The 27,910-nt window shown below is 37.9% G+C and overlaps 17 protein-coding genes across 18 annotated transcripts; 10 read left to right on the top strand and 7 right to left on the bottom strand.

The window, feature by feature from the left end:
- The first annotated feature begins 917 nt into the window (after nucleotides 1–917).
- Gasu_02370 (archaeal ATPase) lies at nucleotides 918–3,312 on the top strand. Its single transcript, XM_005709350.1, has 2 exons — nucleotides 918–1,391; nucleotides 1,459–3,312. Exons 1-2 carry the CDS (start codon nucleotides 1,056–1,058, stop codon nucleotides 2,779–2,781), a joined length of 1,659 nt encoding a protein of 552 aa, XP_005709407.1. The 5' UTR covers nucleotides 918–1,055; the 3' UTR covers nucleotides 2,782–3,312.
- An 85-nt stretch (nucleotides 3,313–3,397) lies between these two features.
- Gasu_02360 (beta-Ig-H3/fasciclin) lies at nucleotides 3,398–4,562 on the top strand. Its single transcript, XM_005709349.1, has 2 exons — nucleotides 3,398–4,310; nucleotides 4,377–4,562. Exons 1-2 carry the CDS (start codon nucleotides 3,890–3,892, stop codon nucleotides 4,481–4,483), a joined length of 528 nt encoding a protein of 175 aa, XP_005709406.1. The 5' UTR covers nucleotides 3,398–3,889; the 3' UTR covers nucleotides 4,484–4,562.
- Nucleotides 4,563–4,566: 4 nt separating this feature from the next.
- Nucleotides 4,567–6,237, bottom strand: Gasu_02350 (DNA repair protein RadA/Sms). The gene is made up of 3 exons (XM_005709348.1): nucleotides 5,391–6,237; nucleotides 4,655–5,339; nucleotides 4,567–4,614 (listed from the first exon to the last, which is right to left on the bottom strand). The coding sequence occupies exons 1-3, from the start codon at nucleotides 6,206–6,208 to the stop codon at nucleotides 4,591–4,593; spliced, it is 1,527 nt and encodes a 508-aa protein (XP_005709405.1). The 5' UTR covers nucleotides 6,209–6,237; the 3' UTR covers nucleotides 4,567–4,590.
- A 210-nt stretch (nucleotides 6,238–6,447) lies between these two features.
- Nucleotides 6,448–7,976, top strand: Gasu_02340 (PAS domain S-box/diguanylate cyclase (GGDEF) domain-containing protein). Its single transcript, XM_005709347.1, has one exon. It carries the CDS (start codon nucleotides 6,462–6,464, stop codon nucleotides 7,908–7,910), a length of 1,449 nt encoding a protein of 482 aa, XP_005709404.1. The 5' UTR covers nucleotides 6,448–6,461; the 3' UTR covers nucleotides 7,911–7,976.
- Nucleotides 7,977–7,997: 21 nt separating this feature from the next.
- On the top strand, nucleotides 7,998–10,222 carry Gasu_02330 (uncharacterized protein). The gene is made up of 6 exons (XM_005709346.1): nucleotides 7,998–8,026; nucleotides 8,082–8,113; nucleotides 8,175–8,673; nucleotides 8,741–9,718; nucleotides 9,772–9,993; nucleotides 10,040–10,222. The coding sequence occupies exons 1-6, from the start codon at nucleotides 8,018–8,020 to the stop codon at nucleotides 10,193–10,195; spliced, it is 1,896 nt and encodes a 631-aa protein (XP_005709403.1). The 5' UTR covers nucleotides 7,998–8,017; the 3' UTR covers nucleotides 10,196–10,222.
- A 5-nt stretch (nucleotides 10,223–10,227) lies between these two features.
- Nucleotides 10,228–11,635, top strand: Gasu_02320 (prohibitin). The gene is made up of 5 exons (XM_005709345.1): nucleotides 10,228–10,391; nucleotides 10,445–10,519; nucleotides 10,571–10,732; nucleotides 10,780–11,202; nucleotides 11,256–11,635. Exons 1-5 carry the CDS (start codon nucleotides 10,337–10,339, stop codon nucleotides 11,462–11,464), a joined length of 924 nt encoding a protein of 307 aa, XP_005709402.1. The 5' UTR covers nucleotides 10,228–10,336; the 3' UTR covers nucleotides 11,465–11,635.
- An 11-nt stretch (nucleotides 11,636–11,646) lies between these two features.
- Gasu_02310 (inositol-1,3,4-trisphosphate 5/6-kinase) lies at nucleotides 11,647–13,197 on the bottom strand. The gene is made up of 2 exons (XM_005709344.1): nucleotides 12,357–13,197; nucleotides 11,647–12,291 (listed from the first exon to the last, which is right to left on the bottom strand). Exons 1-2 carry the CDS (start codon nucleotides 13,160–13,162, stop codon nucleotides 11,670–11,672), a joined length of 1,428 nt encoding a protein of 475 aa, XP_005709401.1. The 5' UTR covers nucleotides 13,163–13,197; the 3' UTR covers nucleotides 11,647–11,669.
- A 129-nt stretch (nucleotides 13,198–13,326) lies between these two features.
- Nucleotides 13,327–15,497, bottom strand: Gasu_02300 (sugar-phosphate:phosphate translocator, DMT family). Of its 2 annotated transcripts, none has more exons than XM_005709343.1 (9): nucleotides 15,345–15,497; nucleotides 15,208–15,291; nucleotides 14,958–15,153; nucleotides 14,643–14,907; nucleotides 14,362–14,590; nucleotides 14,303–14,320; nucleotides 14,156–14,248; nucleotides 14,086–14,100; nucleotides 13,327–14,033 (listed from the first exon to the last, which is right to left on the bottom strand). In XM_005709343.1, the coding sequence occupies exons 1-9, from the start codon at nucleotides 15,485–15,487 to the stop codon at nucleotides 13,382–13,384; spliced, it is 1,695 nt and encodes a 564-aa protein (XP_005709400.1). In that variant the 5' UTR covers nucleotides 15,488–15,497; the 3' UTR covers nucleotides 13,327–13,381. The 2 variants fall into 2 exon arrangements, with proteins under 2 accessions (XP_005709400.1, XP_005709399.1); XM_005709342.1 differs by having other exon boundaries at nucleotides 14,086–14,147; nucleotides 14,212–14,248.
- Nucleotides 15,498–15,507: 10 nt separating this feature from the next.
- Gasu_02290 (uncharacterized protein) lies at nucleotides 15,508–16,666 on the top strand. The gene is made up of 2 exons (XM_005709341.1): nucleotides 15,508–15,921; nucleotides 15,979–16,666. The coding sequence occupies exons 1-2, from the start codon at nucleotides 15,515–15,517 to the stop codon at nucleotides 16,232–16,234; spliced, it is 663 nt and encodes a 220-aa protein (XP_005709398.1). The 5' UTR covers nucleotides 15,508–15,514; the 3' UTR covers nucleotides 16,235–16,666.
- A 41-nt stretch (nucleotides 16,667–16,707) lies between these two features.
- Nucleotides 16,708–17,633, top strand: Gasu_02280 (50S ribosomal protein L17 (mitochondrial)). Its single transcript, XM_005709340.1, has 3 exons — nucleotides 16,708–16,997; nucleotides 17,045–17,181; nucleotides 17,231–17,633. The coding sequence occupies exons 1-3, from the start codon at nucleotides 16,806–16,808 to the stop codon at nucleotides 17,337–17,339; spliced, it is 438 nt and encodes a 145-aa protein (XP_005709397.1). The 5' UTR covers nucleotides 16,708–16,805; the 3' UTR covers nucleotides 17,340–17,633.
- Nucleotides 17,634–17,967: 334 nt separating this feature from the next.
- On the top strand, nucleotides 17,968–18,602 carry Gasu_02270 (uncharacterized protein). The gene is made up of 2 exons (XM_005709339.1): nucleotides 17,968–18,092; nucleotides 18,139–18,602. Exons 1-2 carry the CDS (start codon nucleotides 18,087–18,089, stop codon nucleotides 18,403–18,405), a joined length of 273 nt encoding a protein of 90 aa, XP_005709396.1. The 5' UTR covers nucleotides 17,968–18,086; the 3' UTR covers nucleotides 18,406–18,602.
- Nucleotides 18,603–18,607: 5 nt separating this feature from the next.
- On the top strand, nucleotides 18,608–20,252 carry Gasu_02260 (AAA-type ATPase). The gene is made up of 4 exons (XM_005709338.1): nucleotides 18,608–18,864; nucleotides 18,921–19,714; nucleotides 19,768–20,003; nucleotides 20,065–20,252. The coding sequence occupies exons 1-4, from the start codon at nucleotides 18,739–18,741 to the stop codon at nucleotides 20,217–20,219; spliced, it is 1,311 nt and encodes a 436-aa protein (XP_005709395.1). The 5' UTR covers nucleotides 18,608–18,738; the 3' UTR covers nucleotides 20,220–20,252.
- Nucleotides 20,253–20,256: 4 nt separating this feature from the next.
- Nucleotides 20,257–22,117, bottom strand: Gasu_02250 (uncharacterized protein). The gene is made up of 4 exons (XM_005709337.1): nucleotides 21,709–22,117; nucleotides 21,450–21,659; nucleotides 20,758–21,399; nucleotides 20,257–20,684 (listed from the first exon to the last, which is right to left on the bottom strand). Exons 1-4 carry the CDS (start codon nucleotides 22,048–22,050, stop codon nucleotides 20,289–20,291), a joined length of 1,590 nt encoding a protein of 529 aa, XP_005709394.1. The 5' UTR covers nucleotides 22,051–22,117; the 3' UTR covers nucleotides 20,257–20,288.
- A 719-nt stretch (nucleotides 22,118–22,836) lies between these two features.
- On the bottom strand, nucleotides 22,837–23,447 carry Gasu_02240 (uncharacterized protein). Its single transcript, XM_005709336.1, has 3 exons — nucleotides 23,197–23,447; nucleotides 23,011–23,148; nucleotides 22,837–22,949 (listed from the first exon to the last, which is right to left on the bottom strand). The coding sequence occupies exons 1-3, from the start codon at nucleotides 23,414–23,416 to the stop codon at nucleotides 22,879–22,881; spliced, it is 429 nt and encodes a 142-aa protein (XP_005709393.1). The 5' UTR covers nucleotides 23,417–23,447; the 3' UTR covers nucleotides 22,837–22,878.
- A 115-nt stretch (nucleotides 23,448–23,562) lies between these two features.
- Nucleotides 23,563–24,537, bottom strand: Gasu_02230 (uncharacterized protein). The gene is made up of 2 exons (XM_005709335.1): nucleotides 24,149–24,537; nucleotides 23,563–24,097 (listed from the first exon to the last, which is right to left on the bottom strand). The coding sequence occupies exons 1-2, from the start codon at nucleotides 24,494–24,496 to the stop codon at nucleotides 23,738–23,740; spliced, it is 708 nt and encodes a 235-aa protein (XP_005709392.1). The 5' UTR covers nucleotides 24,497–24,537; the 3' UTR covers nucleotides 23,563–23,737.
- Nucleotides 24,538–24,567: 30 nt separating this feature from the next.
- Gasu_02220 (fructose-1,6-bisphosphatase I) lies at nucleotides 24,568–25,942 on the top strand. Its single transcript, XM_005709334.1, has 4 exons — nucleotides 24,568–24,606; nucleotides 24,658–25,038; nucleotides 25,085–25,381; nucleotides 25,437–25,942. Exons 1-4 carry the CDS (start codon nucleotides 24,571–24,573, stop codon nucleotides 25,899–25,901), a joined length of 1,179 nt encoding a protein of 392 aa, XP_005709391.1. The 5' UTR covers nucleotides 24,568–24,570; the 3' UTR covers nucleotides 25,902–25,942.
- A 24-nt stretch (nucleotides 25,943–25,966) lies between these two features.
- On the bottom strand, nucleotides 25,967–27,907 carry Gasu_02210 (uncharacterized protein). Its single transcript, XM_005709333.1, has one exon. It carries the CDS (start codon nucleotides 27,880–27,882, stop codon nucleotides 26,005–26,007), a length of 1,878 nt encoding a protein of 625 aa, XP_005709390.1. The 5' UTR covers nucleotides 27,883–27,907; the 3' UTR covers nucleotides 25,967–26,004.
- Nucleotides 27,908–27,910: the final 3 nt, after the last annotated feature.

Raw genomic sequence — 27,910 nt, 5'->3', positions numbered from 1 at the left:
GTTTACCTTCAAAAACACCTCAAATGTATAGTCGACTATTGAGGAGAAAGAATTCAACTATGATTCAAACGTGAGAAACGAGAAAAGAATCGATAGAATAGACTCAATTCGATTGAATTGAATTTTTCTTGAAAAATATATTTTCTCCTCTTAACAGAATCCATAGTATCAAATGCCACTATTTTCAGAGGAGAAAGAAACAGGAGTTATTGACTCTTACAGAAATTGAGTATTGATGATACACTTGAGTCAATGTTGTTTCTGAGATTTGATAAAACCACGCGATATTTTGGATCCTTCTTAGCACGTTTGTTTTGGTTTTGTCTTTTGCTATCATCAACTTTTGTAGCTTTAGTGATAAGCTGCTACTTGTCATGATATTGTAAGAATGGAATTTGATGATTGCTGAGAATAAAGCAGTGCTGTGCTTGTGGGTTTCTGCATTTCTACTAAATAATAATATTTCAACTGGAGCTTTTGAATAGACTGTACAAGAGAATGACTTGGTTCATACTCTAGTTCCGTGTTTCGAAATGAAGCAAAAGTGACGTGAAAACTGTTCCATAAAATACAGAAAATCTGAGAGAGACGTCTATGGAACAAATTCTTCATGAACAATCTATATTGCTCGGAACTCTCATGACTATTCTCGAAAATTCTGAAAGAAACTTTCTTATCTATGTGAGAATGGGCCATGTTTAATAGCTTTATACTCTCAAAGAGCATAAAAAACTTGTGAAATAAACATTGGCTTCCTTCCAATCCTTCTTGTACCCTATGAGAGTTGTCATTATATTAGCATACGAGAATAAGAATATCGATAGTTGAAAAAGCCATATTGATCGTTTTTCCATAGTTCTAGTCATCTCAGTCCAAGCCATAAAGGGTTTGACATAGTCATCAGTTGATAAAGAGAAGAAGTTGGATTGGTATCCTTTACTGTTTTCCTTGTTGTTGTTGTGACCGACAAACAGTCAATCGTTCATTTATTTATATTTTGTACTCCGAAATAAACAGAAGGTTGTTTAATTTCTCTTTGGCGATGGCGAGTTTGGATGAAAAGTGGGAAGCTGTGGACAAGTTTGAGTCTTGTTGTAGATCGTGAAAGAGATGTTGTTCGAGTGACAAAAGAACTGTATTATCTTCATAGTGGCCGAGAGCAACTTAGGGGTGTAACAAGTAGTTGCAACTATCGCTTGACCATACCATTTGCCCCCCATCTCTTTGGCTCGGGCAAAACGACCTTTGCCCGAACCTATTTGGAGTTGGTGCAAAGGTTTGGTGAAACTTCCCTGTCGACGTTTGCTTCAGACCCTTTGAGGAGAACCTTTTTGGAGAAGCTGAAAAGGGCTTCATTGCTTTATGTGGATTTGAAGGAGTTGGAGCCCACAGTCCCGATAGAGTCGAAACCTTGAGTGGGCAGTCTACTATTTGTTGTTCCGGTCTGCTTGTTCTCAGGTTGGTGTGGCGTTTTTTCGGCCTGATGAAGCCTTCGGACTGGTTGCTCTGTATCCCTGCTTTCTAGTTCCAGTGTTACGGGATATTTTGGGGATTCCTTCCGATCAATATCTTTTGTTGGCATTTGACGAAGTTGGTGTGTTTGATACAAAGGGAACCTTTTTTGAACTGGAGAAGAATGACAAAGGTGTGGTTCGACCATACAACGACTTTTTCGGTATCATTAGTCAATTGTGCAAAGAACCCGACTTGTTTTTTATAGTTGTTGGGAAAAGCAAGGGTTTAAGTATTAAGAATTATGTCTCTTCTGTATCAAAAGTCATACTACATTTTATTTCTTTATCACCTTTGGACGCTTCCAGTATCGTTGAATTCCTTGAAAAGAGTCTTCTTGAGACACCTACTCAAGTTCCGGTTTGTAATGTCTTATGTAGTTCTTCATTTTCAGTAAATGAATTGGCAGATTCGTTATTGGAATGTACAGGTGGAGTTCCTGGTTTGTTGACTCGTGCAGTAAATATGCTTTTGAATTATATAATAGCAAGAAATCAGCCTTTCATATCGAAAGAAGAATGTTTGACTTGTATGAATGACTATGATTTCCGAATAATTTGTGCTGAACCATTTGTGGATCGAATATTGAATTTGGACGAGGATAGAAGAAGTGTTTTTGATTTACTTTTGATGATGGCACTTTATCGTATACCGTTTCAAGTAGATGATATATTGACCTCGGAGTCCTTTTTATATGATGCAGTCACTGAAATGGGATTATATCGATATCCTATTGACGAGAATACTTTTCAAGTCCTGATTCCGAAAGTATTTGTTGTAATCTTCAAGAGGGACCCTTCCATCTCTTCTTTGGAAAAGATACTTCTTGGATCACTTGATGTCGAACCAGTAGATTGTTTCTTTTATTCAAAGTGTCGTGTATTTGAAGGAATTGTTGCTTTACGACTAGTTTTGATGTTGTCTTCAAAGAATCGAAATGAGTTGAGGGAATTGTTGTGTCAATTGTCTCCGATATGGAAACAAATGAAACTTCCAGTCAGTACAATATCACCTATTCACTATATGAAGTCTGTTGTTAGTTCTAGAGAAACAAGAAGTGAATCGAACAAGAGTCGAAGAACTTTTGCCAATACTGAATGGAATAAGATTATTCGAGAGACACTTTGTTTAGAGACTATTTACATTCCTTTGGACGCTACTTCTCATAGTCCTGATATTATATTCCAATTACAATCTCCTGTGGAACCCAAAGTTCTTACTGTTGGAGTTGCTTGTGAGGGACGTTGGAAGTCAGAAGGAACTGGTTGACCAGATATTATAGATGAAGCCAAGAAATTTCTAGATTCTGTTTATGATCAAGTCTTATCCAGTGCAATGGATTATCATCATTGTATGCTTATTATCGTTAGTACAAAGTTATCATTGAATGTCTCTCCTATGAGTTGGGTAATCATAGTCGTTGTTACTCCAGTGGAATGTTTATTCGAAATGATTCATTCAAAGTGCCTGATAATTGTGAACTTGTTATTGTTTGTGAAAGAGATGTCCAACTGCTGATTGACAAAGAAATATTGCGTGGACTTGAAAAAGCATTTGGTGCTTCTGATAATCCTACTTTTTGGGATTTGGACTCCAACTGCTTCATAGAGTCCGTCACAATTTCTTGAATCGTCAATGAAGTCTGAATTCTCAACTTTGTTGTTAACTTGGTTACTTTTGTTTTCCAGCAAGTAAACTTGTTTGATACTTGCTATCATATAAAATACGACGTACAACAATGAATCTATTGTAAAGCTTCTTTTTCTCTAATCATCCTGTACACGACAAATTTTTCAAACAAGTACATGATTATACAGGTGGAGTTCCCTGCTATGTTGAATATGTTTTAGCAAAAATTGTACGAGACCTGTAAAAGTCCTTTGAGATAGAGTCATTTCCAACTGTTGTTGTTGCTCCTTTCAACACAACTTTTTATTCATTTTCCAACACTGTTGGCGAGAAGATCCTTTGCTCATTTGTAGCATATATAATTTGAGTACTATGTAAGTGTCAAAGCGTGTAACCATGAATGGTAATGGTATAAGACAATAATTAAATTTCAGCTAAATGTGCTTTGAAACACTATATAAATATGTCAAACTTTTTTATTCATGGTTTTCCCATAGCTCAGTCTGAAGCTGGGTGATGTACCGAGGACAAGGGAACAACACATTCATCAGAGAAGAAATATTCAATTATCTCTTCGGTGGGGAAACGACAAAATTGCTCGGCCAAAAGAGGAAACTTTGTGTCCATTCGGCTTGAGAAGTATCGTTTCGAATTCGATTCAGCGCATTCTTTCTCAGCCATTCATTCTTACTATAAATGGTATCCACTTCAATCCTTTCCTGAATGTAATAATATTATTTGCATCAACATGCAGAGCAACAAGTTAGTGTGTTTCATCCTATTGGTAGTGGTTGCAGCAACTGTAACCTATGCTTCTCCCCTGTCACACACTTCTCGCTCTTCATCCAATGATACTATTGCTGCAGAACTTGAAAAAATGAAAAACTTCACTACTCTTTTGACCTTGGCCAATATCGCCAACCTAACCAGCACTCTGGAAGATCCTTCCCTTGCAGTCACCTTGTTTGCTCCTACAAATGCTGGTATTTCTTCCACTCTTAAAGCAGTGAATATTTCTGAATCGGCTGTGGTGAAAAACAGCACCCTAGTGAAAATGATACTTGAGTACCACATCGTACCCCAGCCTCTGAAGACTTCCAACTTCTCAGCCTTGAACTCATTTAAGACACTAGAAGGATCCAATGTTACGGTGACTAAGAACAGCACTGGTACGTTGAAGAGACATTCCGCACTGTTTCTACTTCAAACAAGAATATTCTGAACTTTTTTTCTAGGAGTCTTCGTCAACGGATTTGAAATCATTAAGAAGAATATCAAGGCTGACAAGTCTATTATTCAAGTGATCGATGGTCTTTTGATTCCACCCGGCATCGTAGTTTAGATATTTTGTACGTTTCTGAAAATGGCATTGATAAAATATATTTTGTTTTTCTTTTCAAACTTCAAGTATCCCATTTTCCTTTTCACGAAGCTGTTCCATACTTCTCTTCAAACGTGGCTTTGAACATAATCCTGCATTTAATGCATCTTGAAGAACAGCGCATTGAATCACTTCAATGTCTGAAAAGCCTGTTTTAACTTGAGAACCTAAAGATGGGCAAACAAAGCGACGAAAACCTAATTTTTCTGCTTCGAAAACTCTTCTTTCCAAGTCCCAACAAGTACGAAGTTCTCCACATAATCCCACTTCACCTAAGAATACAGTATCTTTTCGAACACGAACTTCACAAAGACTGGAGACAAGACATAAAGCAGCAGCAAGGTCGGCAGAGGGTTCTTGAATGCGAAAACCTCCTACAACGTTCAAATAAACATCATGTGTTTGAAAAGGATAATTCAATCGTTTGGAGAGTACAGCAAGTAGGACATAAAGTCTACTTAGATCGAACCCATTTGCAGTTCTTCTGGGCTGTGAAAAAGCAGAACGAAATGCTAGCCCTTGAACTTCTACTAATATAGCTCTGGTTCCTTCCATAGTAGCCACAACTGCAGAACCTTCCAATCCAATATCCGCTGAATCATTCACTCCATTGCGATGTTGACTTAAGAACAATTGGGAAGGATTCAGCACTTGAGATAAACCATACTCGGTCATTTCAAGAACTGCAATTTCACTAGTGCTTCCAAAACGATTCTTCACACATCTCAAAATACGATGCCTAGAATATCGTTCTCCTTCCAAATATAATACAGTATCTACAATATGTTCTAGTACTTTTGGACCAGCAATATCACCACTATATAAAGAATGAATCATTATCAACAACATAAAAAGTAAAGTTGGATACCTTTTGGTTACATGACCTATAAGAAAGGTTGCAATATTGCTTTCTTTTGCTAGTTGAGTTAACTTGGCAGCACATTCACGAATTTGAGATACTGTTCCAGGTCCTGATGCTATTTCCTCCGTAGAACAGGTTTGTATAGAATCTATTATGAGAGCCACTGGAGAATGCGCTTTGACTATGTCGACAATTCTATCTACATCTGATTCCGAAAGAACGTTCAGTTCACCACTTTGAATTTTATTCAGCCTTTTTATTCTTCCAACAAGTTGAGGAATACTTTCTTCTCCACTCACATATATTACTTTGGATTGGCAGTGCTGTAATATTTCAGCTGCAATCTGAACTGCCAAAGTACTTTTGCCAACTCCAGGATCACCTCCTATAAGAACAACTGAACCTGCAATTATACCACCTCCAAACACTCTGGAGAGTTCTTCACTAGTTAATGCTAGTCTTTCTTCCAAACTTTTGGAATCTTGTTCCAATACTTGCGAAACTCCATCTACAGAAAATAAATCTGCGGTATCCTTTGAAGACTCGGCGCTTCTTCTCCATCCTTTAGGAATATCAACTCTCGTATATTTCTTTTGCAAAGAAGATGGTTGATATACATAGTCAAAGCTATCCCACTCTTGGCATCGAGGACACCTGCCTAACCATTTTAACGTTTGATATTCACAGTTTCGACAAGCATATTTGGAATCGTTAGTAGCTTTACATTGCCATTCTCTCAAACCAATATATCTCTTTTGTTTGCGACCCAAAACCCCAACGAGTCTCTTTTGAAAACAGGAAAACGGATCAAACGATATAAACATATCCACCTCATCCAATTACCACAAAGATTCCTCATCTCCAGTGCCTTTAAGAGAATTTTTCGTGTGTTCTGAATGGCTGCATATTTTAGTACAAAACCAACCACTTCACAAGAGACGTTGGGAAGAGGTTCAGACCGTAAACCCTTGGAACTTGTCTGATATATGTGAAACAGATGGAAAAGCTTGGAAACCTTACTCCTATTCTCCGGAATACAGCTCCTTGGCTTCTCAATGGGACAACAACGCAGAAGCTATGCAAGTGGACCATTCGGAATTGAATGACTCCACAGATAGTGTGAAGAGTGTTTCCACTTCACCGAAGCACAACAATTTAAAGGGTCATAATAACCAATTTTCCTACAAGGTGTCGACTAGAGAAACTTCTTCCAACCACCAACACAAGGCGGAAGTGGGTACGTTAGTAGCAACGACCGAAGATAGTAAAAATTCGCATCGAGAAGTAGAAAGAAAAAGGCGAATGACTATTTCAAGTAAGATTGAACAGTTGAGAGGCTTGCTACCTTCACTCCATCAGACGCGCAAAGTGGATGTCGTGTCTACTCTTTCTGCTACTGTCGATTATGTACAGTCTACTTTATCAGAAAATGAAAAATTGAAGGCAGAAGTTGCAAAATTGAGAGAAGAGATGAAACAACTACAAGAACAATTGAAAGAATCTCGTTCTCTTAAAGTAGAACGCACTTTGGAAACTGCTATTGCCGAAAAGGATTCAGACTCTTGTATTGCGTTGGAACAACAAAAGTTACGTTCCAGTTGTCCCTATCGTGGCCCTTTAAAGATTGATTATTCTTTTCCTTGGACTCGATATATTCCACCCACTGCATGTGACTTGAGACTTGCCAGTCCTGAAGATTTGCAGAGGTCTTGTCAAATATTGCAATTGTTATCGACTGTAAAGAATTGTTATTCGTTTATTTGTGATATACAAGGTCATCTTGTTTGGCTGAGTGATTCGGTAAAGGACGTATTGGGTTACAAACCTGAAGAGTTGTTAGGTTCTGATGTATGGTCGTTGTTGCATCCCGAAGATTTAGATGCAGTTTATCCCATTGTGCAGACCTGGCATGAGATAGGCTTTACTTCTTCTGTTCATTTACGTAGGAGGAGAGAAGATGGGTCTTTTGTGGAATTGAAGAGTTGTTTTACTAATTTACTAAGTAGTAGTGGTGAAGTGGAAGGTTGTGTCTGTATAGAAACAATGTTGGAAGGTTCTTCAGATCGCTGGTTAGAAGCTGTTTACAGGATGGATTTGGATGGCAGGTTTATTTATGCGAGTCCTTCAGTAGAACTTATGACTGGATATCGAGTCGAGGAAATGATTGGTAGCCCATATACTTTTAATGTACACTTTGATGAACAAGATTTGATTCGAAACAATTTGCAACGCATCATATCTTCTTTTGATAGACAAGACTTAGAAAGTCAAGTTGAAAATAAGGCGGAAGAAGAATCCGTTGCCAGTCGCTTAAAGAATAAGACAAGTCAAACGATACTTACATGGTTTAGAAGAATTGCCAAATCTGGAGATGATATTTGGTTGGTTTCGCTTACAGTTGCAGCTGTAGATAAGCAAACTGGTCAACCCAACGGATTCCTTTCCATCGAACACGATATTACTATGCATGTACAACGATGGGCTTCTGTTCTTCATGAAATGGCAGACAATCATAATAGAATTTAAGATGTTTTCATGTATTGGAAAAAGGAGAATATTTTTCCACTTTCGAGTAAATAACTTTTGCTTTTTTTATACAAAATTTGCTTCAGAAACAGGTTTGACAGTATATAATGTCACTTGTGAGAGCAAATCACTGTCGAATACACTACAGAATCTGTTGAAAACTTGGTTTAGTTTTCCAAGTTTGTTTGCGTTCCAATCTGTTGGTCGTTGGCAAGGCAACTTGATAGAACAAGCACCTCTTTTGGATTGGCAATACACTTTAAGGTGGCTTGTTCAGTTGACTCGTAATAGGTTACAACATACTTCTCAGAGCCAGTCAATACCTTTGATATTTATAGAATTGTCAAGTGATGAGGATTTGCAGAAGCAAATTGCAGCTTTTAATATTCGTGAACCAGTGATTAGGTTGAGTTCAACAAAAGATTGGGAAGACTTGGCAGATCAACTTGCATTGGACAAGGAGTGGAAGAGAGTGGGTTTGAAACTCTTACAAGAAAGTGGAGCTTCTTGGTTATTCAAAGGGGAACATAAAATATTTTATGGCGTTCACGAGTTTCGCCAGTCAGCATCTCATTCTATCCAATGTCCATCACAAGGTGCAGAGCATAGTCTTCAAGAACTAGTTTTACAAGTACATTTGCCAAAGATGAACTCTATTCATGTAATGAATGCAGAAAAAGTTGCTTCTAGTCTGCAATTCAATGCACTTGACTCGTGGTATGCCTTTCGAGAATTGGAATATCAGCAACGGTTGGCTTTTGCGGTGAGTCAAATATTGATTTCTGCTCATGAGAGACCATATCATTCTGACTTTGTTTTGACACAAGTAGGAAAGAGGTCCACGAGTATTGCTACAAGTTCCACAAACCATTTTTAGATTTCCGAGAGATGCTTTCATTCATCCCGATAAGAAATGGATATTGGTTTCGGATACTTTTCATCACCGCATTGTAGTTTTGGAAACCAATGGCAAGATATTAGGAACTATTGGCTGTGGAGTTGCTTGGTTTCGTGATGGTGACTTTAGTTCTTGTGCCTTTCATCAACCTTCTGGTATGGCATGGAATGGAGATGCGATATACATAGCAGATACAGAAAATGGATGTTTGCGAATGGCAGATTGGAAAGCTGGTCATGTTTCTACTCTATATCCTGAAGAATATCGATTTTCTTATGATAATCTTACAAAAGCATTGGATTTTTGTGATATTTGGAGGACGTCATGGACTGCCAAAGTGACTCCAAAACTTGAAATGAAATGGGATCATCAGTTGGATGGAGCATTTGGTCGACCACTTGCTGTTGAAATGGATGGAACAAGTATTTCTGTATTAACTATTGCACCTCTTGCAGTATGGAAATTGAGTCATCCTAAAGAACATCTAAAGCAAATATCTCTCCAAGTATTGGATAAGCAGTTTGGAATGGATGCCTGGTTAGGGTATCTTAAACAGTTTGCAAACAGTTCAATGAAGATTCCTATAGAGACAACTCAATTGCATCCACTTCATAAGATTCTGAAGCATTGCAATGTTTCGCAATTGGAGAATTTACCTCCTCCTTGGACATTACATAGCATAAGAGAACAAGTTGCAGATTATGATGCATTTCAATATATTTATCCATTTTTGAGAGGAAGAAAGATGGCTATGGAAGATTCTCTTTATTTGATACCTGGCATTGCTCGTCTTGTGATTGATGTAACTGCACCAAAAGGATATCGTTTTGCTGGCAAAACCTTGACACATGTAAATATGCAAGGACCTATTGTATCTACTACACCTCCCATAGGTATTGACGATAACAAGGTAAATATATATTCACTATCCTACAAGGATTGTTGTGAATTGCTTGCAACCAGATTCCTATAGGTGAAAAGAGTAGAAGGAGATTGGAAGGATTGGATGAGCCACAAGATTTGTTCCTTCCAGACCCTCCTATAGTGGATTCTGTTTCTGGACTTCCCATCGTTATCGATATGTATACGTTTCCTGGTAGTGGTTCTATTACAGTTGATTTGGTTGTGTATTTGACAAAAGAGAAAACTTGTAACGAGAATGAGAATGCAATCTTTTATGACACAGTAAGAGAATAATTTTTGTGTTAAAAAGTGTCTCAATGAGGTGTAGATACAACTGAAGACTCCAGTTCGCGTTACTAGTTATGGATTTGAAACGGAATATCTGTCTTTGAATAGCAGAGTAGAACCTCCTTTACCCAACTATGAAATAGTAGGCATAGATCGTTTAAGTTATACACAGAACAAAGTTTCTCCATCTCAATAGATTATTATTATTATGATGATAATCACATATTGACTACTTCACACATTCCGCATTTGCTGATCGGATTGTCTACGACGCCAATAAATAGGTCTTTTGAAAACTTTTTGAAAAAACGGTGAAGTTATTGACCCTTTGAATTCAATGGCAAGTAGAATACCTTGGAATAACTTTCGTATGCCTCCTGGTGGTGGCCCTGGTAAGTTTCTTTTATTTCTATATGTATATGTATAGTTGATGAAGCTTTGAAAGCTGCTCGTGCTGCAGGTTTGGCAGTTGCAGGTATAGCTACTGCTGCCATTGGCTATAAATATGGTTTATATAATGGTGAGTTTCTCTAGTGATAGTTAAACGAAGTGTTGATATTGTTGCTTATAGTGGACGGTGGTCATCGAGCGGTCATCTTTAACAAGTTTACTGGAGTGAGACCCAAAGTGTATGGAGAAGGAACTCACGTACGAATTCCTTTCTTTGATGTGCCTATTATTTATGACGTACGAGCTAAACCAAGAAGCGTACAGTCTCTAACCGGCAGTCGAGGTAAGGGAAAGATATTTATCTGGTTACTCGCTACTTTCATCTTGTAGACTTGCAAATGGTTCAAATCACACTTCGGGTACTCTCAAGACCTGATCCAGATAAAATTCCCGTCATTTATCAAACTTTGGGAACTGATTATGATGAGAGAGTTCTTCCCAGTATCGTGAACGAAGTGTTAAAGTCGGTCGTAGCTCAGTTCAACGCGTCGCAGTTAATTACGCAACGTGAACAAGTATCGCGTTTGATTTCAAGGAATCTAAGGGAGAGAGCAAAAGATTTCAATATTGTATTGGATGATGTATCGATAACACATTTAGCCTTTGGAAAAGAATACACAGCTGCAGTTGAAGCCAAACAAGTTGCTCAACAAGAAGCAGAAAGAGCCAGATTCTTTGTCGAAAAAGCCCAACAAGATAAGAAATCCATTATCATTCGAGCACAAGGCGAGGCACAATCTGCCAAATTGATAGGTAATCATTGGCAATTCCTACGAAGTCTAAAAACTTAATGTAGAAAATGATAGGAGAGGCTATGAAGAACAATCCAGGATTCATCAAGTTGAGAAAAATTGAAGCAGCAAGAGATATTGCAAATACAATTGCCAACTCTCAGAACCGCGTATTTCTTAATTCGGATTCCTTGCAACTCAATTTAGGAGATGTCGAAACGGAAAGTACTTCTAGCTTTCATGAAATGGAAGAAGAATTGAACAACGTCTCCAAACGAAAATAATCAATCACATAGCATAGCAACCATAGGGTTCATTATTAAGCTAGTTGAGCATTGGCACTTTGTGTGGTAATAAGTTGTCTTGGAGACAACATATCTGACTCGAGCAATAAAATAGTCATTGCAAAGGATATAGTTAAAAGAAGCTTTTCAAATAAAACATATATACAAGCAAGGTCAACCAAAATGATAATCTTTTGTTCCGTTCTCAACTTACGGTTCCTACACCTGCATACAACAACTCCAAAGTATTCAACATTTGCTTCCACCACAAATAAAAGGGAGTAGAGAATCCAGCAATGACACCCACCGAGAAACACAATCTTCCCCAGAATGCAGTCAAAGAACGATGGCTGGAGCGTTGTGCACCGAAAACCAATAAGATTCCATACAATACCAACACAAACGGCAAGAATACCAACAATGGAAGTGGACTAGGAGGTTGAGTATTCATACAAGCCAAATAAATACAATAAACTCCAAAAACGACAGCTGCAAGAATCACACCCAACACAAATACAAATAAAAGTGGAAATAGGAAAATATAAAAGAATACTGAAAACAAAACACTTCCAAGCAAGTAGTGAATCAATCTCCAAAGGGAAAAACTTGAACCATTTCCTTGTGTATTTACATATGCACTGGTATTTGCAGCTGAAGTCTCTTCTTTAACTGGATTCCAAGCAAAGTCTTGTCGGTTCGGAGTAAGTGTCGTTGTGGGAGAATAGAGTCGTCGCTTTCCTCCCAAAGTGTGTTGTGGTCGAGGAGGAGAACTTTCGCTCCATACTTTGGTAGATTGATAACTAGGTTTTTCTTCCTTTTCAGGAGAACTTTTTATCAAGTTGTCTTGTTCTTCCAAAGTTGACATTCTTCCAAGTGTTGTTCTTCAATCTACTCTTCCCTATTTCGCCCTTTTCTTATCATCATCCATATCTTATCAAAACAATTCTCAACGCCACGAAAAGAAGGAAAGTAGTTGATATCCACAATGCAATAATGTCTCTCCACTTCATCGAATATAATGTCTAAGCCATATAAACTCAATCCTAAAACATGCGAAACAATTGGAATCAAAGGTTCAATGAAATGACGTAGAGAGTCCAAAGTTTCTTCAGGAGGAGAATAGATGATTCCATTCGTTTCTGCAAAACTCACTTGACTATCAAAACAAAACCATCCTTGTCCTTTATAAACTTCTCGTTGAATATGAAACAAGGGAAGGTTAGGTTGACAAAATATATCCACGTTGTCTCCAATCACGTATACTTTCCAAATATACGAGCTAGGAACTAGTCGCTGAGCAATGACAACTTCATTTTTTGCAAAATAAGTATTCAATACTTCCTCCAAGGCTCGTTCATTCTTTACAATGTACATACGATGTGACTTGTTTACACCACATGCTGGTAAAGACTTTAGAATGATTGGAAAAGATACTGACTGAAAACAACTGGTTTCATTGGATATTTGTAACCATTCTAGTCTCTTCAAAGAATACGTGGAATGGCCAGTACAAGAATAATATTTCTGTGTTGCAGCAACAATTTCATCAATCTTTTGTAACAATCCTTTCCTACTAATCACTGACCATACAGCTGCCATATCGTCTATTATCAAAGTAGTGTTGTTGGACTGAAGAAAGTTCTGCAAGGACACCATACGAGAACTTGCAACGGTGTCTCCTTGAAACGCAGCGGCCATATCATCCGTTCTTTTATGAATAATGACGTCGCAATGTGGTAACGAATAGATATCTTCCAATTGAAGCTCAGTCAAAATATGTCCTTTTCTTGCTAAATAATCACCAAAAGGTTGAAAGAAGGATTGGCGCTTCTTCAAGTTGCACGAATAACCAATAACTAGTTTACCCTTTTGACTCATTTATACACAGTTGATTACGATATGATGGGTTGTGAGTGACTAGTAGTATTTATTTATCTTGTTAGATTTACGTTCCAACACTGCACTAAGAAAATTCCAAAAGCATCGATCCTGACCAACAATTGCTTGTTCCGTATGAAATGGGCCATAAAAGATGTTCTTGTCATGAGTAGGATTAGACTTGTGTAGTTTTAGTTTTCTTCGTTGGCTCCAAATATCCGACTTTTTCCCTATTACTGCTACTGGAAACTGTTGACTTAATTCATATAAATAATAAGTTTCCATTTTCTCTTTCCATTGCTGGTTAACATAAGGTAAAACAGAAGAAAGGATTTGAAGGAAAAGATATCTCAAAGTTTCTCCTGCCTTTTTCAAAGACCCACTCTCTCTCCAAAAGGAATAAGAGTTTCGATTGTCTCTTTCTATACCTCCTTCCACATCTCCAAAGCTATTTTGAACTTGAACTGCCCAATACTTCCATAAACTATCTCTTGTTGAAGAAATAGTCAAGTCATACACAAATACAATGCCATCGAAAGGAACACTACGGAAAGCACGTTGAAAAACACTCGTACTGGTTGGAAAACCACCCCATTCCCATAGTTCTACGATAGTTTTCCTTTCCATAGTCTCTCTTTCAACAGATAACGGCAATATAATACAAGAAATCGAAAACCCCTTTGTAGGTCTTCTATACAGTTGTTTCTTAGCTCTATTACACAACTCCAAAGACTGAAACATACAAACTTTCGTGCAAGCTTGTTTGCACAGAACCAGAATATGAACACAAGTCTTGAATAAGTGACTAGATACAAATAATAATAAGTTTTATCCAATAATGAATTACAAAAACTCTTTTCCATTCTTACACTTTTACCGACACCGGTATCTCCTAGGAATAAAATTCTAACAAGGCTTATCAAAACACAACACTCGGTTATCTAACAGTGTTTACTTTACCGTAACTTCATTATTAGGCTTTTTCAGGCAAATGTTCTTGTGAGGCTCTTTGTAGAAACTCTCTCCGACGTACAATGGAATAACTCAACGAACCCAACAAAACAATACAGATACTCGCAAGTCCAAGACCAGTTACTGGGTTTTGAAAGAGAAGCAATGCGATAGCAGTTTGGGCTGCAGCTTTGGCTGTGGCAGAAACATTATGAGTCAAAGGACTCGTATATTTGATTTGCGTGGCAGTAGCAAAGGAAATCAAAATGCCTAGTAGGCCACTCATAGACAACATGACTTGAAGAGAGTCAATAGAAGTGATAAGAAACTCTAAAGAACATTCACGTACTCCAGAAAGAAGGATTGGAAACATTTTCGGAGGACATCAAAGTATTCACTTCTCCACTGAAGTAAATAAAAGGAAGAAATAATAGACAAGCATTCACATTGTTATATAATGTAATCTTCCACGGATCATTGTCTACAAACGGATACATTTTCTTCACATAAATAGCATTCATAGCAACAAAAAAGCTGGAAGTAACTCCAGAAATAACACCGATAAGTGACCATCGTAACTCTTCTCGATTACCCAACCAGAAACCTGAAACTACCTATAGTTTATATTAACAAGTACTAGAGCAATAAATATATGTATACTCACAATCAGACAACAGAAAATAGCAGCAGGAGATGTTTGCTGTCCAAGAAGCATAAAGTCAAGCGCTACGTTAAAAATGATGGTTAGAGATCGAGCCACTTGATAAAAGGACACTTCGACATATTTCAGACATATATTATTGAACACTACCATAAGAGTAAAGATGAAAGAAAGGGGAAGTAACTGCACACAAGTTTTCCTAAGCAAAAATAGACAGCGTGTCAACAAAAGAGACTGACGTGTAAAAACCTACCAATGTACTTCAAACTGAGGCATCTTCGTCCATGAAAGTCCACCCAGTGCATAACAACAAAATACAGTTACTAGACACTGAGACCTTTATGCAAAGTAAGCTTTGTTGCAGTTCATATAACTCAACTGTAATAATACCAAGTAATAAATAACGGCGCATTCACTTGAAAAGACTTTCCACTGAAAAGTAACTTGTTAATGAAAACCAAGCTAATAGACACTATCCAATAAAAGACTACGGCAGTCAACACTTGAGAAGACTTTTTCATGGTCTCAAACATTTTGATTGTCTTCGAAAAACAATTTGAATGAAGAATAGTATGTTGAACAACTTGAGTGATCGTGCAAGGAATGTGTTAGGGAATATAGGAGACAATGCACGAGACTTTATAGATAACGTGAGCGAAAAGACACAGAATAGTTCACTATCAAGAATACTTTCAGACAAGTTGCAAGATAGAAAATCCCTCTTAACAACTTCTGGTGGAGACGAAGAAGCCGCAGAAACTAATGTAAACCCTTCTTCTACTTTTGGGAGTGATTGGGCTTCTGAACTAAGTTTGTCCCGAACTCAACGTCTGGTTGGGTTTGCTATGTGTTTTGTTGCTGGTGCTATGATGCTTTTTTTGTCCATTCTGATGCTGCCAACGTCAGCTCTTCGTCCAGCCAAGTTTGCTCTAAGCTTTACTTTGGGTAATATTCTTGTGCTTTGTAGGTAAGTATAAAAAGGGTTGGTTTTTGCAAAGAGTGTTATTGATGGGCGAGGTGTTAGTACTGCATTTTTAATAGGGCCTTATAGACAACTTCAATATATGTTTAGACCAGTTCGATTGTTGGCTACTTGTGTCTATCTGATTTCTTTATTTATGGCTATTTTCTTTTCAGTTGCCAAAGTTAAATTACGATATCCACTGGTTGTGTTATCCATTATCGTTGAAATAGGGGCTTTGTTATGGTACTGTGCTAGCTACATACCTTTTGGCCAAGCCACGATATCACGACTAGTGGGACGGCTAGTCGAATGGTGAATATTTCTGAGGAATGAATTATGTTTCAAGTAACGGAGAGGTTGAGTAGATTATGCAGGAGTGACCACAATAGCTTATTCTGGTCTTGTTAAGCTTTTTTCCAAAGCTTGTTGATCTCGAAAGCTGTTTTCGAGCATACTAGTGTAGTCCTCCAAAAGAGAAGCCGTACGCTCCAAAGCCACTGCCTCGTTATATAATAGTTGCAAACGTTCTTTGGTTGTTTGGAATCCATAATTTTCATGAAACAAATGTTCTGCCTTTGCCTGTAGTTTCTGTATGTTTTTAGAAACCTGTTCCATAAATAATCTCGTGGAAGTATTACTATCTTCGACTGAAGTCAACTGAGATAACCCCACTGAAGAATAACCAAGTCAAATAATCGAGATAAACGATACAGTTTCTTACCTTGTAAATGAAGTCGAGAAAATTTTTTCAGTTGTTCTGAGAACTCTGACAGCAATAGATTATCATTTCTTTGCTTTGGTACAGCCGTCTGCATAAGTTGTCAAAAGCAACGCTGACTGACACTCACAAATTCCAATGAAAATTGTTTTTAGATTCTGTTGAGAAGATGAGGAAGACTGCCATATTTTTGCCAAGATGTAATACGAGAGTCCGACACTTGGGAGTTTCTGAGGCTCACCGTAATGATATTTTAAAGTGTCTAGTAACCTCTCTTGTTCAAAACGAAAGGATTGTTACTACTTTGGCAAAGGCCAAAGAAATGCGGCGTTACGTGGAACGAACTATAACAGCAGCAAAGGTACGTTGTTATTGCTTTACAATTAGTTTTATTCACTTTTATTTCAGCGTGGAGATATTCCACAACAAGAATGGGCTCAATATCTGTCCAATCCAGGAGCTATTGAGAAGGTCAAAACTTTATTGGCAGAGAGATATCGCAATCGACCCGGAGGATATGTGAGAGTGTTAAAGAATGGTTTTCGGTATTTTTTGTTCTATCGAGATTATCATTTTGTTAACTTGTTTGACTAGGTTTGGTGATGGTGCACCGCGTGCTATCGTGGAGTTGGTAGATTCTCCCAATTCTATCTTTAGTCATCCACTCTACAGAAATATAAGCCCTGAAGAGAACAAGACATAGAGAGACAAGAGTCACTTGCAAATATATTTTGCTTATTTGTTTTGGAAACATTACTTGATATGCATTATGAAGGAAAAGTATAGAAACTTTCACTTTGCCTGAAAACATTATTGATTAGTCCCTTTCGATCTATTGAAAGAAAGCCATAATAAATATTGCCGATATTTCTTTTTGGTATTCATTTGTCTGTTGCTTGTTGTTTCTTTGAGCATGATGGCTCGTTATACTTATGAACGACATTCACTGCAGTGTTCATTTTCATCCATAGATCATAATAAAGCATTGTTGACCTAACAAACATCATTCTAAGGATGGAAGGATTGTAAGGTATCGTATGGCAACTAGAATTTCTTTTCTTATTGACTTTATGGAGAGTGCGTTATAAGAGTCATCAGACTATATCCTTTTTAATTGTTTTTTTTTTTGAATTATTTTTTTTGATTGGGTATACTATGAGAAACGAATGGTCAGTATCAGTCCCACTGAGAAGTTTCTGCCCTACAAGTCAGCATTGACTACCATTATACGCAGACTTGAACTTTGATTTCTGTATTATTCTTCTATGAAAAGGATAATTTTTGTGGAATGAAATGCAATATTCTGTTGGAATAGTTGTCTCAAATATCAACAACACTTAAACCATATTATAATGGAAAGCTGAAATTTTCCATTGCTTCTGGACCAAAGGTAAACTCCTCTCAACTGTGATCTACTGCAACCTTTTTTTTCTACTGTTGTACCGTCGTTATGAAGGTAAAGAATGAGTTATTCTTGAGTTTCTTAGCTCATAGTTTTCAAGGTTATGCAAGAAGGAGAAGTTCTTATGGCATTTCCACACTCAAGGAATAGGTTATTGAGATTTTATGAGTGGCTTCGTTTAACCTATTACCGTTACTGTTTGTGGACTGCAGTTTATGTTATGACAACGGGTGAGCAGATATTTGTGAATGGAATAGCTCTTGTTGTTGTTTCACTTGTGGCGTACAAATTATTAGCTTCTTGTTTGCGTCACTATGGCATTTATCAACTGTTGGATGACCTGGGACTGACTTGGAGAACATATTAGGAATACCAGCCAGTTCTGCTAAGGGAATTATTCGTAAGAGTAGGTGTCACTTCAGTATTTATTATCATTATGGGTTGGAACGAGTAATTAGGTCATCTTGGTTGGGAAGCAAGAGATGTTGTCACTAACAATAGTAATAATACTTGTATAAGCAAGTTTTTGGATAAAAGCAAATACTAAACAATCGTTTGCATTTGCCATCTTTTTGAACACGTATATTCCCATTTCCTTTATGTTGGGATGGCTTGAATGTTTTTATGGTGGTTGCTTTTGGGTGTCGCTATATTCTCCCTATTGTTTCTGTTATCCATTTTTGAAATAAGAAACTATAAAATGGCTACACTTTCTACACAGAAAATTTCAAAGTTAAACGCCAACTCACCGTTTTCTTGTTACGAGGCTTGTAAGAAACAACTTTTGAAGGCTGTGGATTGGGACGAAAAATCAGAATTGACAAAAGTAATACTGCTCAACTTTATTAGCCTCCAACTCTCAAGGTTAGTTATTTTTACTAGGCTCTGAAGGAATATGTCAGTGTGGCAGAAAGATTAAGAAGTCTCTTGAGAAATGGACAAGGTTCAATGACACGTGAGAAGTGGATAGACTTTCAAAACCAAGTTTCGAAAACTTTAGGCCTGGTTGATGAAAGAATTGATGCTCTTTCCAAGTCTACCAACTCGTCTTTGCCTGTGATTGTCGACAAAACAGCGAAGAAACACAATGTCACAGGCACACAGCTACGTTCTGGAAGGAACAAAACTGCGAATATGAAGGGAATACTTTCTCCTTCTGAGAAAAATGAGAATTTCGAAAAGATACTGGGACGAATTCAAAGCGAGATTGTTGTTTCTTCGCCAGGAATTAAGTGGGATCAGTTGGTTGGTCTTGACTCTGTGAAAAATGTTATTCATGAAACTATTGTTCTTCCTTCTAGAAGACCTGATATCTTTCGTGGGTTACGTGCTCCTTGTAGAGGTTTATTATTATTTGGACCTCCAGGAAACGGCAAAACTTTGATTGCAAAGGCAGCTGCAACAGAATGCGAGTCTTGCTTTTTTTCCATTTCGACTTCTTCTTTAACAAGCAAGTTTTTTGGAGAAAGCGAATCTTTGGTAAAAGGTCTTTTCTACCTTGCAAAGAGGCGACAACCAAGCTTTATCTTTATTGATGAGGTAGACAGTCTTTTGTCAGTAAGAAATGAAGGTGAACATGAAGCAAGTAGAAGACTCAAAACGGAATTCCTTATTCAATTTGATGGATTGAACACTACGGGCGAAGACCGTATTTTTGTCATGGCAGCAACCAATAGGTGCGTCGATCAACGTTATACTAATACTTGACAAATTTTGAGTGTTGTTTTAGACCATGGGATCTTGATGAAGCTGTGAGACGACGGTTTACCAAAAGAGTATATATTCCTATGCCAGATGGAACTTCACGAAAAGCTGCTATCCTTTCTTTGCTGTCGAAAGGAGGTATTAAGAGTTCCTTGAGTATTGCAGATGTTGAGCAAATCGTACATATGACAAAGAATTTTTCTTATTCTGATCTGGCAGCCTTGACAAGAGAAGCGGCACTCTGTCCTATACGAGAACTTGGTGAGATACATTGTACCATTGTGAATTTTGCTAGAGAGTTTGATGACCAATATTTGATTAGGTCCAAAGATTGTTAGGATTCAGGAAAACAGGATACGTCCCTTGCGAAAGGACGACTTTGTAGAAGCACTGAAGACTATTCGGCCTAGTGTTTGTGAGGAACAATTATCAAAATATATAGAATGGAATGAGAGCTTTGGAGTGACTGCGAAATAATGGGAGGATCTTTCGAATGAGGATAGAAACAAATTGTCTTAATTGGATAGTATGGGAGACGCTGGGATACTACTGCTGAAGTGAGCTTTCTTGTTGTTCATGACCATGAACCCTAAAGCGATACAGGCATGTATACGCACCACCATAGTTATCAACAATCTCCAGTCTGATTTTGTCAATATATGGCAAGTTCTGGAACCGCACAGGAAATAATTGTCTACTCCTTTTCTCAATGCAGTATTGATAAGTACCAACGAGCCAATCCAATCTTTGTCCATTTTCTGACTTATTGTCTTGTATCAAATAAACTCGAAACAATTTTGGTGCATTGAGAACATTTTTAGAGTCCAAGTTGATGATATGCTCCAATGAAAATGCAATTGGTTGAATAGTTTTGGAAAGTTGAATGGTAACCGTTGCTGTCTTTCCAGCAAATGCCCAACAGTTTCCAACAGATACATTATCCTTCATTCATTATAAATATATATGTACATATATATTATTATTGTGTTCATAGATAAATTTGAAAAAGACTTACCGATAATATAGTCTCTGGTCCTTTTGGATAACGAAGAACAGTAGTATTGATGGATGGATCTAAGAAGGAAGCCATTCGTGCCAACCAGTATCTACTCTGTTGTCGAAGCTTGGAAGGTGTTGAACATATAACTTTGGCTCCTTCGGATGAAAGGGCATAGTCTTGCTTAGTCAACTTATAATACAGTCGTAGCTTTGATTCTAAAAGTCTAGCAATGATATCATTTGAAGAGATATCATTCACTTCATGGAGATTGATAAAGTTGAAAAGTTGTCGATAAAGAGTTTCTCTCCATTCTCTCAACTCACGATAAGGAATGCCCTCTTTGAGAATGTTTTCAGTCTTTTCCATTATATCCTGAATACTGTGTAGAATTGCTTCTGGATGATTCTTTTTCTGCTCCAAGGATATTGCCAAATCAGTAATCTGTGTAATCATGAATGAAAGTGCCGTTTCAAAGCTATCTCTTTCGTTTTTCGGACGATAAAAGATCGCTCGAAACCATCCCAACATATTCCTGTAGGAAGTAAACTGTCTTCTCGACGATTCCAAAGTTGTATTTGTTCTGAGGGAGAAAACGATAAATGTCCCAATAAGGATGAAAGCAAGAAAGAGAATCAACAACAATTTAAATACATTTGCCTAAGGAATATATTAGATATAATAAAGCTTGAACAGATTATCTTCCTAACCTTTGAATGATTTCGTTTCTTGGAATCAATACTTGATTGCATGAAAGAACGATTCTTTCTTTCATTACTATTAGAATGTAATGATGAATTTTTAGGATCAAGAGAATTTGACGTCAAGGGGCTACTATCTTCTACGACTCGTTCTGAATTCGAGGTTTTGGAAAAATAAGGAGGCGAAGATAGCGTTGAATAGGATGTCGTTCCATCTTTCTATCACTGAAATGATTAAGAATACAAAAAATGAGATTACTAAACATACTTGAAAGGCATTTCCAAGATTTTGATCTATCTGGTAAGATTCCTTCGCTTTTCCTTGCCCCTTTTGACTGCTTAAACTGCTTTCCTCTCTAGATTTTGGACTTCTGTGAATAGAAATGTTTTCTTTGTCGTCTGATGAAAAAGAATACTTTGTGTTTTTTGACTTTCTTCCCGAGCGAGAAATCGTTTTTCGTCTGCTTAGACCTGCGCTATCGTCGGTGTTGTCAAACAAACTCCTTCGAGGAGACGTATAAAGCGGTTCAGTTAGGACAGATCTTGAAGGAGATTGTGCTAGAGCTAGCTCTCGAGCTTTCGCTCTAGTAAGTGGACTAGTCAAGTTCATTTCTAAAATCTTAGCCTTTGTTGAGGAGAAAAGATACAATCCAATTTGAATCGATCCAAGTTTGCCCGCGTAAGATGAAAATGGTGAAGCAAAATGATTATTGCAAAATGTGACATCTTTCTATCTGTATCCAATAGAATAGAAGCAATTAAATTTTCAGTATAAGCTCATGTATCTATAGAACTTATAGACTCCTCCATTGCATCGATGCCAAGACGCAAAGTCATAAAACCACATTATAAGATGAGCCTGCTCATGGCTTGTGTCATAAACGAGTATTTGGAAAAATGCTGTTGTTCAAACAAAAGCTAACCCATCTATCTTGATGATTGTTTGATATAACTTTAGACTCTTACAGCTTTCAAAACAGTATACTAAACAACAAGTCGTAATTTTATTGTCAATGGGATTTCAAGTTTCCATCGTATGATAGAAGTGTAAGCAACATGACTGTCTATAGTAGTAAATTTTGCAATACGGATGCAAATTTTGAACGTTACAGATCAGAATGAGAGCCCGCCAAAAATTGGGTTTCGAATGTCCCTGTTTTCTACTCAAAGAGAATTCTGGCTTTGAGAGTCAAGAGAAGACAACTCGACCACACTATTTGTGAGATTTGTAATTGAATGTCGACTCATTCCTAACTAGTTTACATTTCAAATAGATTCCATGCACTTCTAGTAACAATACGAGACTTGTTATTCATCAACAGAGAAGACAATAACGCCATATTCGAGTGGCGCGAGCAACAATTTTGAGGAATCCACCTTGTACAATGTCAGTTGATGAAAAATTGCGGTTTAAGCTAAGACCGCTCTATTCATCTTATTATAAAGCGGATTCCACACCAATTCTTCTCAACTCCAACTCGCAATACTCTATTTCTGTATCAAAGGGAACTAAACGAAAGAGAACAAGCGAATTGAATTCGGGCAACTTCAAACAAAGCTACTATCCTACCGTCTCCGACATACAAAAAGAATCGATATCCAACGGACAGCTTCAAACATTTGTAGATAACTCCAAAGAAAATTATGGCTGTAATAGCAGAAATCCTGTCTACGCTTCTCGGCAGAACACCGACCAAGCCGATTATAACTGTTTTACTTACAATGCTAGTGGTGTTGCTTGTTCAGAAATGAAAACCTGCATGAGTACTGTAACTCATACAGCTACATCTTCGTATGAAACAACGGACAGTGGTGCCAGAGAAGTCAAACGTGCAAAGAGGTTGAAGAAACGCGTTTGTTACTTTTAAATTAATGACAGATATGTTAAATAGGGTTGAAAGAAATAGACAATCTGCAGCGGCTTCGAGAGAAAGAAAGAAGCGATACCTTGAACAACTAGAAAGGCGAGTATCCATTCTGTCCGCAGATAATGTCCGCTTGCAAATGGAACTCTGGAAACATCTAGCAGTGAAACACGAAAATCAAGTGTTGGTAGAAGAAAATAATAAACTTCGTGAAGAGGTAAGTTACCAATTTCAGTCATGTCTATAACTTAGCGCTTTCATATGAAAACAGCTTCATTTTCATCAGACATTATTAGGCCTTAAAGAACGTGAAGGAATGATTTCAAACGCTCTTTCATTTGACTTCAATTAGATTCAAACAGCAATATTAATATTCTTTGAATTCTTCAACATGTCATTGAAGAACAGTTGAAAATGAAGATAAACAAGAGTTTATAAAATCTTGCTGGACTCGATAAGAACAACTTGCTTCACCAAAGCTCTCGGAATCTTGGTCATTTTACCAGCAGAATTCACTCGGATTGCATCAAGACTGTGTCCTGCTAGTCTACCCCCAAATTCTTTCTTCCCTTTGTGTTCCTCACTCGTAGTAACTCTGATTGGAAAGCCTTTAAAAACTGAAAAGTCCTTATCCGTATTGAGCACTCCTGACAGACCGGGTGTAGAAACTTCGAGCTGATACGAAAAAGGAATCACATCATCTTCGTCTAGTAGTCGACTGAGACTTCTACTTAAAGCTGAGCAGTCACCAAGGTTGGGAGATGTCTCTGAGTCTATGTGACTTATGTATACCTAAAACAAAAAAATTGAATAACAACAGCTTCATTTAACCGTTGAACTTACCACAAGTTTTCCACCACTCCAGTGCATATTTTCGATAGTTAAACTCAAATCGTGAGCAGCCTTTTCCGCAAGTTGCCTAGCTCTAGAAATAAATATTGGTTCACCACTACGCTTTGATTCTGAGGTATCCGACACTGATGACTCTGCTGTCTCATTTGGAGGTAAATTGGAACAACAACAGAACCGCTTGAAAGGCCAAGCAAAATCTTTCGATTTTTTTCCAGAAAGCTCTACAAATCTACAGTTTCCATAAAGCATATAGCAACTGATTGAACTACGTATTGTCAAACAACTCTGTACACGAAATGTACGGCTTACAAGTTTGCCGATACTGACTGTCACAAACATTTACCTTTTGGGATTTGGATCCCAAAAAAACTTTCATTTTCGATTTATTCCATTTGTATGGACGAGATATCCAAATGAAGAGTTTTCAGAAAGAGAGTAATAATCATGCGGTAGGTTTCTTCAAGTTAACTTATTGTTTGATGTTGAAAGATTACAACTAGACGACTTTGGTTCAACACCTGTTGAGTACTCATCGACGACTTCATGTTCTAGAGGGAGCAGAGTCCTCCAATGCAACTGCAGAAAAGGATGGTGTTGACGACTTAATAATGTTGCTTGCGTCCATAGCAGTAGCAGTGAAGTCAGTTGGTTCTGCGGTGAGAAGAAGAGATATAACACATGGAAGTGGCACCGAGTCGGAACCTTTAGAACGTCTGGCCAATGAGACTTGGATTGATTGTCTTCTATATAGTCAACGCTCTTGTATTCTTGTTTCAGAAGATTTGGAAAATCCAGTAGTAGTAGAAAGTAATATGCAGGGAAAGTTTGCGGTTGTTTTTGATCCACTCACGGGTCGTTCATATCCTCCCTGTCAGGAAATGGTAAAGTAGTTGTATTATAATGGCCCAAGTTCTTATAATATTTAAGGGTGCTATTTTTGGAGTATTTCGTCAGATGAGCGGTGGGTCACCAGTTATTGAAGACGTTATGCAACCTGGGAGACAAATGGTTGCAGCAGGTTATGCACTTTATGGTGCTTGCACAGTTCTATTTCTTAGTCTTGGTAGTGGAGTGCATGGCTTTACTCTTGATCCTGCTTTGAATGAGTTTATCTTAACTCATGAAAATGTTCGCATCCCATACTGTGGTCATATTTATTCCGTCAATGAGGGATATTGCAGTTTGTGGAAACCGGAAATTAGAGAACTGATAAGTCGTTTCAAGGTATTTGAGAGAAAATTGGTTTCGAGTACATCGCTCATAATAGGATGTTCACTAGACGGAAGTCTCTTTAAATGGAAAAGAGAGATCTCTGAGGTATATTGGTTCTATGGTTGCTGATGTTCATCGTACTCTTCTTTATGGTGGTATTTTTATGTACTTTGCTCATCAACAGTGGCCAAATGGAAAGCTAAAGTTACTTTATGAAGCCTCACCATTGGCATTTATTATAGAACAGGCAGGAGGAAAGGCTTCTACTGCTCTTGAAAGAATTCTTGATATTACTCCAGGAAGTGTACATGATCGTATTCAAGTTGTAATGGGTTCCTATGAAGATGTAGAGTTGGTTGAACAACTTTTCAAAGGTCCTTCAAGAAGTGACCCAATGTACCTTTTGCGCCGTTCGCATAGCATTGAAGAAATGAAGGATTCGAAAGAAGAGTCAACATCATTCAACAAAGATGAAGATGGACCTACTATATTATGTTCCACTTTGCCAAGGTTAGCACAATATAATGAGTAACTATTGGCTTCTTGTGAATTCTCAAACATCGTTTTATTATGTGCAGAAACCATATTATGATGGTCTTTAGAATAAATAAGTTTTCTACCAAAACAATTCAACTTTACTCATTTTTAGCAGATTGAAAATGTATCTTGGAACGATGACTTCCTCCTCTATATTTATACTCTTCCTGTAAACCACTAGGATCACTACTTCCTACATATGACATTATATTCGGTCTCGAAACAGATGAGGCATTTGCATCCTTTCTAGAACCAACACGCTTTGCTTCAGTTAAAAATGCTTCCAGACCTAAAGGATCCGCTTCTTGAGAAGATACTTTCCCACTAGGTCGAATACTAGTAAGTTCATCATGTTCGAATTCTACAGGTTTCGTTCGTTCCTTCCCTGAGACAGCATCTTGAGACTCGGTAGAATGAAAACCAATATCTGGATGAAACTGACGTTTGGAAGATGCATCACTCCCTAATTGATCGGTATAAGAAGAATCCACTGCAGTCCTGCTTGGACGAATAAGAGAAGCACCACTTCCACCAGAAAATAACGGCTTATCATATACATTATATGAATCTTCAGCACCAAAGCCTCTATCTAGACCTGACGATTGGTTGAAAAGTCGTTGGTCATATTGTACTTCCCCACGAACGTTATTTACAATAGGCTGATTAAGCGCGATCTTTTCTGAAATATCGCGGTCTTGATCTCTAGCCAATTTGCTCCTTTTGCCACTTCGTCCAAGTTCCTCTTCCTTCTCCCAAAGTCTCAACTGCCTTTGACGTTCTCTTCGACGTTCTTCTCGAATCTGCTGGCGTTTTCTGTATTCTCTTTGTTCTTCTTTGGTCATTTTAGTGTATTCCTTTTCGTCAAGTAACTCTTCATGACCACCAACTTCATCGGTCAAAGAGGAGTCTGAAATGTCCCTTTCCAACTCTTGAGTAGCTGAAGATTCCCTTATGGAAGAAGTGCTATTCCTTCTTCCTTCCTCCGTATACATGCCGACTCGTTCATTTCGAGCCCGAGTGGCCAACTCTCTCAACTCCATTTCTCTTTTCTCCTTCTCCTTTTCTGCAAGTTTCTTCTGTAACTGAGCACGCTTTTCAACTTCCTCTCTAGCATTTCTTTCGGCAATATACAGAGACTCTGTAAATTTGGCAAACTTATCGTTAATACGAACATCCTGGAGACCTCTTCCATCTGCCGCAACTCTCTTATCAAGAGGTATAGTATATCCCTTATTGTTCTTCCAGTTTGAAATACAAGGTGGTATCTTCCAGTTGGCAGCTTCTTCAGGATCCAGCTTTCTAGGAGGAGAATGAAGGATGGGTACTGGGGGACTTGGTGGTGCAGCTGGAGTCTTCTTATGTTGAAATCTGGGAGGTTCCAGAGGATCCACAGGAGCTTCCACTAGTTTGATGATTCGTTGTTTGGCGCCACTATTATGACCGTCGTCCGAATTGGCAGGAGTATATCTAATAAATGTAGGTTTTCCAACGTCACGTTCTCCTTCAAAGCTTTTGGGCTTGGACGCGTTAATTTTGGCTTGAACAATCTTCTCAAGTGCCTGTTGTGTTCTTTGCGTAGTTTCAAGTATTTGTTCTTCGTCAGGTTTCTGGACTTGAGTCTCAACTCTTGGCTTCTCTCTTAAGCTTTCATAGCCGGTATGAACTATTTTGGTTTTGTTCTCTCCTTGCTTTACTACAGCATCATAATCAACTTCTCCTTTAGCGTCTACAGTAGGGACCAAGGTTCTATGAGAAACACTTGATTTGTACTTGTGTTTAAGTCCCATGTTTGCTGGGTACTGAAACACATGAACTTCAGGATAAGCACCCCCATCTTCAAAGTCTTCTTCAGACCTTGGAATAAAACGGTTTTCAGTTCTATGTGGATATTCTGGAACAACTGTTTCTTTGTTTTTCTTTTGAGGAGTTTGGTCTACCTCTTGTATACGTGCATTGGAAACCAACAATGAAGTCATTTGGAAACTGCCAATATCCAATAAATTC

This window comes from Galdieria sulphuraria (genome assembly GCF_000341285.1).
Source record: "Galdieria sulphuraria unplaced genomic scaffold scaf_0, whole genome shotgun sequence".
NCBI lineage: Eukaryota > Rhodophyta > Bangiophyceae > Galdieriales > Galdieriaceae > Galdieria > Galdieria sulphuraria.
The sequence above is the reverse complement of the archived record's forward strand: the minus strand, read 5'-3'. Positions and strand labels throughout refer to the sequence as shown.